We start from the raw sequence: 17768 nt of genomic DNA, 5'->3' as shown, positions 1-17768 counted from the left end.
CTACATATGTGCCAAGCTCTTGAGCAGCGCTGGGGACCGCCAAGTCGCGAGTTCACACCTCGAAGACGTCATTCTGGCAAACCCAGATAAGGATAACTTCCTTGTGACTTACTTTCCCGAGTAAGTCATCCCTTAACCGCCTTGTAACATATGATTTCTTAGATTTCGATCGTTCTTTTTTTTCTAACATTCCGTGTTCTGTGCAGTGACACATATTGCACACTCATCCTCTTAAGCCCGAAATATTCCATGGCCACGTATTTCGACCCGAACCGTAACTCCAAGATAGACTACACAAATATTAAGAAAGTTCTTGATGATGTTCTCCCCGGCTACGCCAAATCTGGAGGCACCTTCACCAGGGCAGTTTGTAAGTACGGCAAGCACGTGTTCGCCCACAATACGACGTTCTGCTGCGTCAAGCAGCCGCCTGGCGGTCAGAAGGATGCCTACTACGCCCTCCATCACATGCGGGCGATCGTAAGGGACCATCATCACCTTTTGCTACCAAATAATCTCAAAGATTGGGCCGCGAGCTTGTCGGCAATCCAGGACGCGGACATCAGACAAGAATTCTTTCGCATCCAGACGGAGTTTGCGGACATCATCCATCAAGATGTCCTTCATACCTCGGGGCAGTTCTACCTCAGATATCAACCGTCCAACAGGGAGATAGACGGAACGCTACAAATGCAGGCTGACAACGCCCGCGATTTCATGACCATCACGACAGACGGCGGCTTCATCCACGCTCCGGTCCCATGAGTCGAGTTGACAGTAGTGATGCTATGTGTAGTTCTGAAATATTGATTGGCTCATGTTGTAATTAAACTTTAATGAACTTGTATGTCTCTTTGGTTTGGACAGTCGTTCAACTTAGATGTAATCGATGCTATTTATTAGTAGGACCATGAATCGTGCTATTAATGTCATGTCTTGCTTTTGTCTTCCGATCCTTTTGTTGCATACTTATATATTGCTTATGTATGTATTGTGTGTTGTTTGGCTTGTGCATAGAGATGTCGTCGTATGTCGTGTACAAGGGTAAGGTTCCCGGAGTCTACGATGACTGGGAGGAGTGTCGGAGACAGGTTCACCGTTTCAGCGGTAACAGTTACAAAGGGTACACCACTAGGGCGGAGGCGGAATCTAGATACGCCCGCTATCTAGCGGGAGAGAGGAGGGAGCGTTGGAGGAACCGGATGAAGACCAGTTTCATCGCGATGATGCTCATCGTGATGACCGCAGCTCTCTTCTATGTGATGGTAGTTTAGATGATCGATGTCGACTTGTAATGTGAAGACAAACTCGATACTCGCGGTCTCGAGACTTGTAATGTTTTATCTTTGTTTGATCTTTTGAATTCGGAGACTAATATGATGAATTGTATTCGGAGACTAATCTTCTATTGTATTCGATGAATCTGCTGTTGCTGTGTGCTACTGTCTATATTCTGTCAAATAATATATTTTGTAACCTGTGCAAAAATCAGAAAAGTAAAAAAAAACCTAATATTCACGTGATGCGCCATTAGTATGCCAAAGTATACTAATGGCGCATCACCAAACAGTGCGCCATTAGTATGTCAAGTATACTAATAGCGCATCCATCCGCAGTGCGCCATTAGTGTGCCAAAGCACATGGTTAAATATGGCCCCTAAAAGGCATACTAATGGCGCATGGTGTTATATACTAATGGCGCACTGGGTGGTGCGCCATTAGTATATCAAATACTAATGGCGCACTAGTGGTGCGCCATTAGTAATAAATACTAGTGGCGTGATACTAATGGCGCACCAGTGATGCGTCATTAGTAGGCCTTTTCCTAGTAGTGGCCAATGGGATTAACAACCTAGATATTAATCAATGGGCATATGAAATCTCTATGAGAAGTTAGTGGGCAAATATGGAGAGCATTACATAAAGGCGATGGATCTCATCACCATGCTTGTCTTTTGGGAGATTTGGAATGTGCTGGGGGTCTCTAGGACAACGACAATTTCATCAATCATCCTTACAAAGATAAAGAAAGAGGCAGCCACCCGAGCAACAGTGGGTGCGAAATACTTCGGCCACTACTTAAATTGGGAGATGAATTGTCCTTTTGGCCATTTCCCCTGGTGGGTGATGTAATTAAACCGTCTAAAACATTTCATAATCAATACATTTAGGAAAAACGTTTGCCTCTGTTTCGGAAAAAATAGGATGCATCTACAAAAAAATGTATTAGATAAAAAACATCATCGAACAGTAGGTAAAGAAACTTTACCGACAATTAAATGCAGTCAAATTTCATGATATAGAGTTGGTCAGAATGGCAGTGAAGCATAAGTGCTTATCACAAATTAATGCATTGCGGGCCATTTAGCTGACGACATCCAAACTTCGCAGCCATGCATGGTGCTGCGCGTGCTATCATTTAAGGGCAGCAAGGAGCTGAGAAGCGGTTCAGGATTGCAAAGGTGTCAATTTACATGAGAAGGGAAGGTGGGCAAATACATAAGCCGAGTAGTCTGGTATTCCCATGGCACTTGTGAACAAACCATTCCAAAATTCCACTGCTAGCCATCTTCTTCAGATAAAAAGGAAGGCTCCTTCGATCGCTTGTGGTAGTGAGACCAAATGGTCACCATCTACCTTTTGGTAGCACACACTGGCAGAAGTAGGACTAGGAGGCATCAAGAAAGGAAGCAAAACTAAGGCTCTCTCTGGAACGTAGGAAAATCAAAGGAAAACCCACAGGAAACACAACTCTACATGCAGTACAATGATTTTCCTTCCTATATTTCATTAGTCTACTATGAATTTATCTGGCCGAAGGTTGTAGAAAAAAGGGGAAGGCCTAAAACATATCATCACATGTTGTGACATTTGGCTGGAAATAATTGATTTAGTGATGCAAATTGACCTGGAGTTTTTGTTAGGTTGAATTGGAGTGGAATGCTTTTACTGAACATGTCCAAAAAATTGTATGCCGATGCTTAGTTGATGATATCCATTATCCTCAGATTTACCATCTACATAGTAGTTTATCATCTGATCATCTTTCCTGAACAATCATGTGGAGTTTGCGGATAACTTCTACCAGTAGTCACATAAATAAAATTTGAATGTCCCATTTTCATATGCAGAATTGCACAAATTATTTGTAGTGTTATGACATTATTTTGGGTTAGGCTTTATTTTCACGTCACCAAACGTGATAATTCTTGTTGGTAAATTTCAAAGTTCCAAAAAAATTCCTTTTAACGCGTGACTTTTTTTGCTTAACCGAGAAAGTACAGAAGTTCAGGATTAATCCACACTGCAAGACAAAGGCTGCTACCGGAGAAGCAGCAAAACCTTACAACACCCTCATCCATTTCTGAAACCTTGACAGGGTGATATACATTCTCTTCTACAATCCTAGTGACCAATCCTAGTGACGACAAACAAAAGTCCTGAAAGCTCAACAAAATGATTGTCGTCTATGTGCCTTTGATGCTCTGATCAGTAACCACAATTTGACAATCTAAGTCAGTCAGCCTCTACTCCAGTGTCGTCCCAGTATACCGCAAGCACCTACCCAAGAGGCTTGATACCATCTGATGATTCTGAACACGTTTTCACAATCCAATTACAGTAGCACAGGTGATCACTACTGTGTTTCTCTTTGTGATGTGACAGGTGAAGTCTAGGATGAGAAAACGTCAATAACCCAAACGATCATTCAATGAAGTGCGCCCATCACCAGTTTGACCTACAGATAATCAAACAATAGTATTGTCAAGGGATAAATTTACACATTTGGTGATTGTATGCTTTACTGATAAATTAATCTTACCTTGAGGTGGCACCCATGTTTCATGATCTGGACCAGCTTCAAGAAAATCTGGTCTTGCAGGACCCAGTACATGTTTTTGTTTCGACTTTTTCCCTTTTCTCTTGCTAGCCTGTGGTTCATTCTTGTTCTCAATGTCTTCTGCAGGTTGTAAACCACGTGTGTGCTTCAGCAGAAGGGCCACCGCATCAGCTGCTGATGCTTCGGATTCAACCGAAGAAGATTCTGCTTCAACGCCAGCTGACTGATCAGCAGACTTTCTCTTCCGTAAGATAAGCCCAGGAGCAGCCCCTTCAATATCCTTTTCATTGGCTGAATTAGAAAGAATAGTTTTCCGATCTTTGTAGTCCACAAAATCATCAGGCTCCTCAGCATTCGTGTTTCCTTCTTTTATACAATTTTCTTCAGGTTCTATGATTCTCTTGTCGCCAAGCCACTGAGGTTTTGGTATGGTGAATGCAGGTTTGCTGGCATTTTCTTGGTTTGGGGGGGCATCTGTTTCTACCTCAGCAGGTTTATCCGCTTCTGTTTTGGTAGAAAAAGAATCCTTCAAGTTCTCCTCCGTTGAGGTTTTGTCTTGGGCAATTTTGTCCTGTTTTTTGGATTCTGGTCTAGGATTATCATTAGATGCTTGAGGGTTTCCTTCTCTTGGCTTTAAATCCCTCTTGCGAGCTGCTTCTCCCATAGGATCAGCTACCTTCAGTAGGTAAACTACTTTGTCCAGCTCAGCTTGAAGATCAGAAAGCTCCTTTTGAATTTTGGCAATATTATCGTGTACTGTCGAGCAGTTCAAATCAATTAGAAAACAGAAGACAGTGAAATACTCAAAACAGAAAGAAAAGCAGGTAATAGGTGTGTATGAATACATAATTTCAGGCTCTGTACATCCATCTACAAAGGATGAGCCTGATACTCAAAACAGACAGAAAAACGGGCTATAAGCTTTGCTGGATACTCAAATAATCATGTTTTGGACCAAGTCACAGAAATCAAAGTTGCAGAAAAAAATTAGACACTGATACAACTCAATTAATTTTTATTCCAGTCTGAGTTAACATCTCCATTCTATTAATCTAAACTCTAAAATGATCTTAAAGCTGATATAGACAATTTCAGTTGTTGCTAACCGAGAAAATGCAAATATACTCCGAAATACTTTGTTTCCAAGTCTTAACCAGATCCCTTAACAACTCTTTCAAAGAAAAGAGTCATTTCACTTATTGATATTTTGAAGTAGCTGAGGGCATCGCTGTCATAGTTAGCAAGTCAACTTGTCAAGTTTCAAGCAAAGGTCAGGCCACTAAAACACTCAAAAAAGCATTTTAGCTAGTACACAATGCATGTAGTTCTCTTACTTTTCCTTGATTTTCAGCCAAATCCCACATGCACTGATAACAACCATCAGGCAATTACTACGGATGACATATGAAACCGTTATGCAATATTTTTCTGGTTCTACAGAAAAAATATGTGACAGGGCAACAGTCAGGGTCATTAGTGGTACCATTCACACCTCGGACTTGAAAGGAAAATCCTAGAATAGTCTAAGATTCATCGGTGTAAACTACATGGTTCAGAGTGCACTATCATACCTAATTGAGATGACAATCCACTCATGTAAGCATCAAGGTCATCCCCAAGATCTGCATTATCTCTCTGAGCCAGCTTAATCTTCTCTTCTTCAAGCAACTTCTTTTTACCTTCAATATCATTGTTGATGAAATCCTTTTTATCAAGGAGACTATCAGCAGTCTCAACTGATTGTTGCCCGCTAGATTGAGGATTAGATGATTTCTTCTTTGTCCGGTCAAAAAATTCATCGTCGTCACTAGAAAAAAAAATCAAAATCAATGAATCAGCACATGAGAACAAAAATGCAAAGCTATAACTCCAGCCAAGGTAAGGAATAACATACGATAATAGGCATGTACTTGCAGACGGCCACTAGTAGAAACTGAAGTAGTCTATACTTGACCAGTCAAACACAAGAAGCTTTGAATCTTTCTATCAGACTATTTGACAAAATGTTGTACGGAATCAATGAGAAAGTGAATTATATACGCTCCATGGAGAAACTCACATGTACATTGTGACTTTTCAAGGTAAGCAGAAGTGGCAGCATGGTACAAGTTTCCAAATTCCAATTACATATGTCCTAGTGCAGTGGTGCCAATCATTCCCTAAAAGTCCATAAATTTCAAACGGGCTTAGTCTTCTAGATTAAATTTTCAATTTTACATGCACTGGTGTCAGTTGGAGAAGCAGACTAGGGAGAAAAGATTATTTAGATATCTCTAATATCATCCTCTGTTCTTAACTAGAGTATAGGTTAAGATATGATACACAATATGAATGTGGCTGTCATAATTCAAATCTATCAGAAGTGCAAACCTAATAACGTCATCTTCTTCCTCGAGACTTGCTTTATGGCTACCACGTTTTGGTTTTCCAGCACGTGCACCAAGACTTTCTTGTATACTGTCATTTAATGTTTCTTCTAGATTTTCTAGCTCCTCCATGATCTGAAAAAAAAGGTTTGGTATTGATCTTCTAATAAGAAATGAAACCGTGATGGCATATTCAGAAATGTAAGTAAAACCTGTTATGCACTAACCTGAGATATCCTTTGCTCATTTCGTGCAATCTGTGTTTGCTGACCTTGGGTTAACCCACCTTGAGAAATGTCCTTGACTCGTATTGCATCGATCTCTTTCTTCATGTTGGCAACCTGAGACAAGCAGAGATGCAAATCATATCAGAGAACATAGAGCAGATTTTTCTTAAGAACCAAAATTCAGAGGTTCAAGCATAACACTGCTCAAAAGGACTGTCCTTAAAGATAACATCTGAACATAGCTGGTCCACCCAGAACATAGATCCAATGCAAGGAACTTGGTAGCTCAGAAAGAGGGATTCTACAAGAACTCACGCTTGCAGGCTCAAACCCCTCGAGAACTCTGTGCTTGAAATGTGAATATGTGATTCTACCCAGGCCCATTTATAATTCTTGATATAGAAATTTTCAATGAAGATTTAACGATTAAACTAAACAAGATTGTATGTTGAGGCTACTATGACATGTGCTCACAGAGACCTAGAAGACATACATCTGGAACACAGTGCACCATTTAGTCGATAGATAATACTAACATAATCTTCTTCAAAATGATGATTTGAAAAGGCAAAAGCAACCCAAAGAGTTTCAGGTCAACGACCCTAACCTAAAAACTGGGGATATGACTACCCCGTTGATCCAACAGGTAGCTTAATCTGCTGGATCATATGATACAGCGGATAATACTGACAAGGCCGGTCCATGACGCCAACCTAAAAATTGGGGACAGGACTACGAGACAGTATATGTTTCCCTGTTGGTCCGACAGATATTTCAATCTGCTGGATTAAATGATGCAGCGGATAAAGACTAGCATGGCCTGAAGGGAGTTAAAATGCCACCATACTCATGCAGCACCACCGCAGTCTCATCGATCCCCACATACAAACCGCTGCTCCCTCTCCCATCTGCATTCAACATCATCACCACTTACATCTGCACGATCCGCTAGATATTCCGCCACACGCTACCCGCAAAGCCTCGACGTTCCAGGCCACCCTTCTCCCCACCAGTAAAGTTCTTCCCTTCGTCGCCGCTAGAGGCCAAACACCTCGCCATCATACAACCTCCAGATTCTAGAATCTAATTCATGGACCACGATTGCCACAGCCTCACCCAAGATCGGTGATGTCATTGGCCACTACCCTTCCTCAGGCTGAAAGTAGGAGCAGGCCGTCCAACACCAGCATGCCTCTTATGAGCCTGCGCAGTTGGCAGCAACGCCATCCTCTCCATGACCATGGCAGCACAGATTAAGCCCCCCGACATTGAGTGCCGGCGGCGGCGCGGCACACGATGCCCCCAACACAGGAAGTGGGATGATGCGGGTCTGTGACCACTGCGTACTCGCTGTCGCTGATAGGCGGGTTATCGCGGCAGCCCACATAACAGATGTGGGATCAAACAGGTTTTTTGCGGCAGCTCACGGTCAGTCCCACTTGCAGGCTGAAGAACTACTGAAACTTTTTTTCAAGACGGAGGCATAAGCTCTGCCTCATCGTTTAGAGAGTTTTGTTGCACAGAAGACTAAAAAATTACAACGGTTACTACTCTCCTGGTAAGATTTGCCCAAGGCGCTTAGCGCCCGCGAGCGCCAAAGCTTTGCCTCATCCTTTATGACCTCCAAAAGGACGGTTGCAGGAGCGGACTTGTGTCGGAAACCCATGTGTTTCTCTCATTCCAAATGGTCCAAGAAACAAGCATAGTGAGGGATGACATGGAACTACGATAGTACGATTTGCAATATGCACGCCCGACATGCTAGTCCACCACTCCTTGATGAACTACTGAAACTTGGAAACACACCAGGTGGGTGAATTCCTATGGCAGCGACTATGCCATCACCATTGCTGGAAAAGAAGGCAAGCCCATCCCATTTCGTTAGAGCGAAATTTACATTCTTTAGCGTTTGCCATAAATTGACTCAACCATAAAAGGATCTCCCCTGGTAATTTTTGCAGTGTATACTTAACTATATATTTCCTTCTTTCTAACATACTATGCAACCCACTGACCCAGACCAAAGCATCAGGTTACAGGTAAGTAGGTCGCTCAAAGGACAAAATAACATCTCCCCTGATGAGCTAGCAATGCAGAATGTAAGCACCGTTTTACTGAGGAAATGAGATTGTGCAGTTCAAAAATAAACAGCTGCTCCAAATGCCCCATGAATGGAAATCAATACCAGAACTACCGGCTACAAGTATAATGCAACAGAATTATAAACCTAAAATTTTGCCATTATCGCAAATCAGCCAAATTACAATTGGATGGGCAAGGCGCTGCAAACAGCAATTATGTAATATTTGAGCCAGACATAGGTGCATACAAATCACTATAAGAAATGGTGATTTTTCAAATGCAACCACACTCGATGTTTCATACTGTAGTTGCACATAGAAAATGCAATGCTGAGTATGATAATGTCGTTGTCGTTTCTTCAGTAAAAAACGTTTACCTTTTCCATTCGCTTTATTAATTTGCTGCGTGTCTTTTCCTGTCTGTCCGTAAGCTGACCTTTGTAGGTTTGCCACGTGATCTCATCTGCCTCATCCTAAGATATGAAAAGATGTTCAGTAAAAAAACAAGGGCCATCATAACCAATTAAAAAAGAAAAAATCTCTAAACATATATAATTATGCAACTGAAACTTGGGAACAGTTGGTTTCTCACCCAAAGAATGGAAAGGCTCCATACGATTAATAACCAATGTAAGATTCTCAATATTCACAACCAAATGCTTGTAAAAACAAAAAAAAAAACTAACCTCCCCGTCTTCTTCAGGTGCATCCTCAGACATACCCCATGAGATCCCATCTGCTAAAACTGCTTGAGTTTTCGCTCGTAAAAGGGAAGCTTCACGATCAAGCATATTTTGCCGAATCTTAGCATCACGGAGTTTCTGCATATCCTTTTCCTGTTACATGAGACAAACAAGTAAATACAAGACTCACACAACTGAATATGGGGAGGTTGACTCTGTTCAATGATGTATATCCCATTTGTGTTTTCCACTTCAACAAAAGCACAAATCTCTATTCTACTCCTAGAAAAGACCCAGTTGGTGATGATGGTGTTTGTCTGCCATCCATCATTTCTGTCATTTGATCTGCATCTAACAGATATGAAGTAGGCTGTAGTATTTTTGCGAAAAGAGTCAAAGACCCCGCCACTCTGCTCCACATTTGCAGAAAACTCCTTAGTCTCTCCCCAGCCTTTTTGTCCCAAGCAAGTCGGGGTAGGCTAGAGATAAGAGGAATAAAATTGGGTGAAACCCAACATATTTTTAGTGATATATACCAAAAACAGGGTGATTTTTTTTTCAAGTTTGTGAACATGTATTAGTCTATTTTGAATTCGTTCCAACACACAGGCACTTTGCTAGTTGGGAACAATAAACTGTATGTCGCATCATCACTATAACTTTGATTAAGATGTGAATGCAGCGGCAAGCTAGTAAATACTTCAGAAATCAAATATGGCATAGTGGCAGATGAGCCAACTGAAGGAGTTTCAGAATCTTACTGGAGGCATTAGCTCAGATGGTCCTTGAAAAATGTACAAACGTGATGATCTGGTATAATAGAAAGAGTGAGAAAAGTTCAGTCCAAATTTACTGAGTGATAAGAGCGCAAATGAATACAACAGTAGTGCCATTTTATTCATTTCTTCAATTGCTTGTTTGATATTTCGTTTTCAGTTTCAGGGCATTTGTTAAACAAAAATGCAGTAACATTCCTACTAGATTATTTTTTAGAATATGCATGAGGCTGACATATCTTTTCATTCAACTTTCCATCAGATGTTGTTAATTAAGTCAATTATAAGTAACAATACAATTTACTACGAAAAAATAAAAGTTAAGCTTTCTTTGAAGCCATGAACTCATTGCTACTGTTTTACAACAGTTCGCCAATGTTACTGTTTCACAACAGTTGCCAATGCCACACATGATTATTAATTTATAAAAGAAAAGGCTAGTATACATAATAAGCAGGTTATGAAATGAACAGATTTAAGGTTAGAAACCTAAAAATTCTGTCAGATGAAAAGAACACAATTTGAAAACAAATGAGCACCAGAAAGCAATTTGTTGCAATCTCTGCTAGAAATGATGCATAACACCGTCTGGCTGACAAACTTACTGCCCAAATCGAATTACATCTCCAACATGAATCGGTGTGTACATCTTCTTCTTGACCTGTTAATTAAATATATGACATCAGAACAATATTCTTGCCTTGATCAGAACGGTAGTTATGCTATCGTGAACCAACAAGCACGGCAACATTGGCAAGCTAATACAAGGTTCCTTTTCTGGGGAAAAAGGATGTTACAGGAATAGCCCAAAAGCAAATTAGCTCAGAAAGGCAGCAGTGTATTAAGCATGAAAAGAACAATGGATACACAAACAACTCTTTTGCTATTTCTAATATCAGAAAATGGCAGATATCTTTTCCCCAGTTTATAGTGTGACTCAGCAAGCCAAAGGTAGATGGATGTACAAAATTACAACAGAATAAGAATGCCATCAGCACAAATTGCAGTGCTTTAAAACAAAATAGCATGAACAATGATGCATTCTGCGTCATATTGACGCTCTTCTCCTTAATACGAAAATGTGTGTTCGAGAAACAATGAGGTGCATACATGAGAAGAGGACACATAGTTGCATGGTATCAACATTTTCAAACAAACATATTAGAAGTCCTGGATGAATTGGAAATATTCAGTTCTGCTCTGAAGTAAGACAAAAGGAAAGAGACTATACCTGAGTTTTGTTGATGGAAGAACCATGCGTGCTTCCAAGATCGTAAAGGAAAACCTGCCCATCATTTCTAAACTGCAGAACTAAAATCACAAAAGAAGTCATGAGTGTGACGCATAAGACTTACCAAGAAAATATTATATATTATTATTATGCGAATGCTTGGATTCTATAATTACCATCTCTGGTTCACGAACAATAAATAATTATCCCATGTCCACAAAACTTGCACTCAGAGATTATTAAAAATATAATGGAAGATAATAAAACGAAAGTGAATAATTACTCATAAGAGAACACTTTATGTAATGATACATATAGTAGATGGCATACTTATGCAAGAAAAAACAACTGCAGAACTTCAATACAGTTAACCACGTGCATATACTTTGTGACCTCTGCCAAAACAACATGGACAATGCACTACACATAGAAGTCCTAGACAAATTAGTGGAAGAATTCCTTCGATTCCAGTCATGGTCAATGCCTTGATTCAACCCTATTTCACCAGCAGGTTATCCATATAATTTTACTAATTAAAAAACAGCTTTTCTAAGTCAAATACTACCCTCTGAAGAAAAGGATTATTTACAGCAAAGTTCCACAGTTCCCCGCATATCATCCCCCATATGTTCATGAATATCTTAGCACCATAAATAAAATTTATGCTCACTGACATCCCAAATGTTCAGAATATCAGCGACCAGTTTCCAGCCAGCTATCCGAAGAATCAGTAAAAAGGTGACTAAGTATATTGCTTCAAACAAAATTCCAACTTCTGTTTGAAAACTGCAACCATCCTGACATCTAGTTAATGTAATGAAGCTGACTGAGATGGGGTGGGGGGTTACAGACGACCTTCCTTGATGTGAAAAGTATTAGTAATTGCTTCCGTTTCGAACTGAAAAGGTCTACAAAATACTAGCTCTGCACTTAGTAACTAGATTAAATAGCTAGCTGGAGTTCGAGTTTTGGTTCTAATGTTCTATCTATGGCATAGTTGACAAGAGCATCCGTTTCGAACAATACTTGACAAGAGCATGGCGAAAATGAATGTACCTGCATGAAAACGGGAAATGGTGGGATGCTCCAGCACGAAATCGCACAGATCAATTCGGCCAAACATGTAAGCTCCTTTCTTGGACCTGCGATATGTAATGCCAGTCATTTCACCAACCATATCTAGGAAAATAAGTAGTCCAGCTAATTATGTACTAGCAGACAACGTCATGAACTTCGAATGTGAAGGTCTCAAAATCCACATATAATACAATGCATTGGATTGAAACATGAAATATGTAGCTATGCAAGTACTCATTTCACGCAACTACAAACCATGAGTGATTTTAGAAATAAAACTAAGTCGTTATCAACCGTTTGCACTAGGAACCACGCATTGCCCTTCTCCATTCCTATCGTACATGAGCTAGAAACCCCAGAGGCATCAGAGTAAGCAGCCCCACAGCAAGACGAGAAACGCAAGACTGCTGGTGCAGAGACAGCAACTCACACGTCAAGGTTCTCGTGGATGAGGCCTTCCTTGAGCACCTCGAGGAAGAAGGGGTGTTCCGGGGCGGCGCTCCAGTCGGGGATGGCGTATGGTACGCGCGGCCGCGGCTGCTGCCGCTGCTCTGGCGGCGCCGCCTCGGCCATCTCGGTGTCGCCACCGGGGTTCCTTTCCTCCCCTGCCGACGAGTCGCTATGGCTGGGGTTAGCGCTCCCGTCGGCCGACGATTCAGACTCCGACGCTGCCTCCGCCTCGGGCTGCGGCGAGGGTCTTGGTGGCGGTGGAGGCGGCATAGAGGAGGAGAAGCTCGGTTTAGCACTCCCGTCCGCCTCGGCCATCGAGGCATCAGGCCTCGGCTCGTCCTCAGCCTCCGGCTGCGCCGACGGGACGGGCGGTGAGGGTTTGGGGGGCGGCGGAGGCGGCATGGAGGAGGAGGAGGGGTTAGGGTTTCGGGGCGGGGGCGGAGGCATAGTAGGGTTCATGGCCGTGTGCGTGAGCGTGAGAAGTGGAGACGAAGCGAGGGGAAGGGGACGACGGCGAGGAGGAGGTGGGGATGAACAGCGGAGCGGAGCTGGGTCGGTGATCCGGGCAAGCGGACGGGGAAGAAGTGGGGGCAGCAATCCTCGCCGTTGGCGAGAGATGGTGATGGTGCTGCGCAGGTGGAGCTCTCAGCCAAGCGCAATCTTGGCCGTTCGTTTACCGTTCGGCGCGCTGGATTAGATAGTGGCAGAGTTACATGTGACCAATTTGAAACATCACAACGCCATCAGCGCACCCCTCATTCACCCCCTTCCTTTCCCTCTCCTTTTCTCGAGTTGGCGGATTGTGTGTTGCTCTTCTGTCTGCCTTCGAAGAGGAAGGGGAGAGGATAGTAGTGCTGGAGGCGGATGCCTGGACTTGTCGTCACGGCAACTGGCACTATGCCAATGGGGTATTGGAGGTCGACGAAGACGATTTGCAACTGGATATCCACGGTGATGCTCCTCCTGGCCACGGTGCTCCTTCGTGGGAGCTAAATGTGGTGGGAGACGCCTTCTCTGTCACCCTCTAAATAAGTTTGCAGGATCCTCGAATATGTAGCTCGATCTTATTCTTCCTTACTTCCCTCTAAGGCTGCCGTGGTGGTGCACGGAAAAGTGGGAAGGAGGGGGTCAAGCTGCCGACGAAGCATCCATGTTCGTCCTTGGAGATCAATCTCGGTAGCACATATGAGGAAGTTACGACCAGGCTCTTTGTGGTCCTCAACAACGTGTTGCCACATCTCCTAGTCGAAGGTCGGCCATCCGGAGCTCTGGTGATCAATTCCGGCCCCTTTCTTTCCACCAAGTCGTTGAGACAAAAGGGAGGCATCTATGTTGGTGCTTCAACCTGTTGTTTAAGGTGTCTCGCCGGCGATGAGCCGTCCGGGTGGTCTCATCCTCTGATGGTGGTGGGATCGGGTCAAGGCTAAAGCTATGCGACAATGTAACACTTCGAACACACCTGTCGGTTACTGGTTGTTACTCCTGACAGATTCTAGACTGGCCCCACAGATCAAAACTAGTCTTTCCTGCGCACTTTGTCCCCACTCGTGTGCACCTGGGACCAACTTCCTAGTCGGTCACCTATCCTAAAATTGCTCCAAGATGAGCACGCTTAACTTGGCAGCTCTTTCCGAATGGGCTCTCGGAAAAGAAGAAATTCCTTATTGATATGAGTAGTCTATCATCCCTATTAAGCCAGAATGCGATTATTTTGGTGTTTCTTGCAATCTGATCTTTAGCTGGACTTGAGGTGAGATTGATCTTGAGAATCTCTTCATCGTCAAAATTAAGGAACAGGGAGTCAATCAGAGGCATGTTCCAGTCATTGGTTTGGTTCGAAATTAATTGGTTGACCCACCTAATTAAGGATCCGCTCTTTAGGGATGCCACAGTTAAGCCAGAGAGCGGAGGTATCACATACACCCCCGCCCAAAGAAACCGATGTCCTCATCGGCCCACAGGAATGTTTCCTCTTGGCACACGTTTGTGCGTCCAGTCCGACAAAATGTGTCATGCCATCTGCTGAAGGAAATATGCCCTAGAGGCAATAATAAAGTTATTATTTATTTCCTTATTTCATGATAAATGTTTATTATTCATGCTAGAATTGTATTAACCGGAAACATAATACATGTGTGAATACATAGACAAACAAAATGTCACTAGTATGCCTCTACTAGACTAGCTCGTTGATCAAAGATGGATATGTTTCCTAACCATGGACATGAATTGTCATTTGATAAACGAGATCACATCATCAGGAGAATGATGTGATTGACTTGACCCATTCCGTTAGCTTAGCACTTGATCGTTTTAGTTTACTGCTATTGCTTTCTTCATGACTTATACATGTTCCTATGACTATGAGATTATGCAACTCCCGATTACCGGAGGAACACTTTGTGTGCTACCAAATGTCACAACGTAACTGGGTGATTATAAAGGTGCTCTACAGGTGTCTCCGATGGTACTTGTTGAGTTGGCATAGATCGAGATTAGGATTTGTCACTCCGATTGTCAGAGAGGTATCTTTGGGCCCTCTCGGTAATGCACATCACTGTAAGCCTTGCAAGCAATGCAACTAATGAGTTAGTTGCGGGATAATGCATTACGGAAACGAGTAAAGAGACTTGCCGGTAACGAGATTGAACTAGGTATTGAGATACCAACGATCGAATCTCGGGCAAGTAACATACCGATGACAAAGGGAACAATGTATGTTGTTATGCGGTTTGACCGATAAAGATCTTCGTAGAATATGTAGGAGCTAATATGAACATCTAGGTTCCGCTATTGGTTATTGACCGGAGACGTTTCTCGGTCATGTCTACATAGTTCTCAAACCCGTAGGGTTCGCACGCTTAACGTTCGGTGACGATCGGTATTATGAGTTTATGTGATTTGATGTACTGAAGGTAGCTCGGAGTCCCGGATGAGATCGGGGATATGACGAGGAGTCTTGAAATGGTCGAGACCTAAAGATCGATATATTGGACGACTATATTCGGACATCGGAAAGGTTCCGAGTGATTCGGGTATTTTTCGGAGGGAGTTACGGAAATACGGGGAAGAAGTATTGGGCCTCATGGGCCAAGTGGTGGAAGAGAGAAGGTAGGGCGCGCGGCCCCCCTAGCCCAAACCGAATTGGACTAGGGGGGCGGCCCCCCTTTCCTCCCTCTCCTTCCTTCTCCCTCTCCTCCTTCCTTTCCTCCTCCTAGTAGGAGTAGGAAAGGGGAGTCCTACTCCTACTAGGAGGAGGACTCCTCCTCCTGGCGCGCCCTACAGGGGCCGGCCGGCCTCCCCCGTTGCTCCTTTATATATGGGGGCAGGGGCACCCTAGGACACACAAGTTGATTGTTTCAAGCCGTGTGCGGTGCCCCCTCCACTATAATCCACCTCAATCGTATCGTAGCGGTACTTAGGAGAAGCCCTGCGTCGGTAGCAACATCATCACCGTCATCATGCCGTCGTGCTGACGGAACTCTCCCGTGAAGCTCTGCTGGATCAGAGTTCGTGGGACGTCATCGAGCTGAACATGTGCTGAACTCGGAGGTGCCGTGCGTTCGGTACTTGGATCGGTCGGATTGTGAAGATGTTTGACTACATCAACCGTGTTCTCATAACGCTTCCGCTTACGGTCTACGAGGGTACGTGGACGATACTCTTCCCTCTCGTTGCTATGCATCACCATGATCTTGCATGTGCGTAGGAATTTTTTTTAAAATTACTACGTTCCCCAATAGTGGTATCAGAGCCAGGTTTATGCGTAGATGTTATATGCACGAGTAGAACACAAGTGAGTTGGGAGCGATACAAGTCATACTGCTTACCAGCATGTCATACTTTGGTTCGGCAGTATTGTTGGATGAAGCGGCCCGGACCGACATTACACGTACGCTTACGCAGGACTGGTTCTACCGACGTGGTTCGCACACAGGTGGCTGGCGGGTGTCAGTTTCTCCAACTTTAGTTGAACCGAGTGTGACTACGCCCGGTCCTTGTTGAAGGTCAAAACAACACTAACTTGACGAAATATCATTGTGGTTTTGATGCGTAGGTAAGAGCAGTTCTTGCTCAGCCCGGAGCAGCCACGTAAGACTTGCAACAACAAAGTAGAAGAAGTCTAACTTGTTTTTGCAGGGCATGTTGTGATGTGATATGGTCAAGACATGATGCTAAATTTTTTGTATGAGATGATCATGTTTTGTAACACAGTTATCGGCAACTGGCAGGAGCCATATGGTTGTCGCTTTATTGTATGAAATTCAATCGCCATGTAATTGCTTTACTTTATCACTAAGCGGTAGCGATAGTCGTGGAGGCAATAGTTGGCGTGACGACAACGATGCTTCGATGGAGATCAAGGTGTCAAGCCGGTGACGATGGTGATCATGACGGTGCTTTGGAGATGGAGATCACAGGCACAAGATGATGATGGCCATATCATATCACTTATATTGATTGCATGTGATGTTTATCCTTTATGCATCTTATTCTGCTTGATTGACGGTGGCATTATAAGATGATCTCTCACTAAATTTCAAGGTACAAGTGTTCTCCCTCAGTATGCACCGTTGCCAAAGTTCGTCGTGCCGAGACACCACGTGATGATCGGGTGTGATAAGCTCTACGTTCATATACAACGGGTGCAAGCCAGTTTTTGCACACACAGAAAAACTCGGGTTAAACTTGACAAGCCTAGCATATGCAGATATGGCCTCGGAACACTGAGATCGAAAGGTCGAGCGTGAATCATATAGTAGATATGATCAACATAGTGATGTTCACCATTGAAAACTACTCCATCTCACGTGATGATCGGACATGGTTTAGTTGATATGGATCACGTGATCACTTAGATGATTAGAGGGATGTCTATCTAAGTGAGAGTTCTTAAATATGATTAATTGAACTTTAATTTATCATGAACTTAGTACCTGATAGTATTTTGCTTGTCTATGTTGTTGTAGATAGATGGCCTGTGTTGTTGTTCCGTTAAATTTTAATGCGTTCCTTGAGAAAGCAAAGTTGTAAGA

At 43.1% G+C, this 17768-nt stretch overlaps 1 protein-coding gene across 1 annotated transcript; it reads right to left on the bottom strand.

The window, feature by feature from the left end:
• Positions 1 to 3239: 3239 nt before the first annotated feature.
• LOC125525962 (kanadaptin) lies at positions 3240 to 13348 on the bottom strand. Its single transcript, XM_048690963.1, has 12 exons — positions 12713 to 13348; positions 12262 to 12347; positions 11206 to 11285; positions 10580 to 10635; positions 9960 to 10008; positions 9202 to 9351; positions 8893 to 8988; positions 6435 to 6548; positions 6212 to 6342; positions 5413 to 5648; positions 3824 to 4597; positions 3240 to 3739 (listed from the first exon to the last, which is right to left on the bottom strand). Exons 1-12 carry the CDS (start codon positions 13189 to 13191, stop codon positions 3690 to 3692), a joined length of 2301 nt encoding a protein of 766 aa, XP_048546920.1. The 5' UTR covers positions 13192 to 13348; the 3' UTR covers positions 3240 to 3689.
• Positions 13349 to 17768: the final 4420 nt, after the last annotated feature.

This window comes from Triticum urartu, chromosome 7, assembly GCF_003073215.2.
Source record: "Triticum urartu cultivar G1812 chromosome 7, Tu2.1, whole genome shotgun sequence".
In the NCBI taxonomy this organism is placed as follows: domain Eukaryota; kingdom Viridiplantae; phylum Streptophyta; class Magnoliopsida; order Poales; family Poaceae; genus Triticum; species Triticum urartu.
The sequence above is the reverse complement of the archived record's forward strand: the minus strand, read 5'-3'. Positions and strand labels throughout refer to the sequence as shown.

Excerpts from the sequence above, each read along its gene's own strand:
- LOC125525962 (XM_048690963.1), bottom strand. The coding sequence starts at position 13,191 with ATGAACCCTACTATGCCTCCGCCCCCGCCCCGAAACCCTAACCCCTCC. Across the intron at positions 10,636-11,205 it reads CTTCCATCAACAAAACTCAG|GTCAAGAAGAAGATGTACAC; the intron begins GTATAGTCTCTT and ends TTTAATTAACAG. Across the intron at positions 3,740-3,823 it reads AACATGGGTGCCACCTCAAG|GTCAAACTGGTGATGGGCGC; the intron begins GTAAGATTAATT and ends GATTATCTGTAG.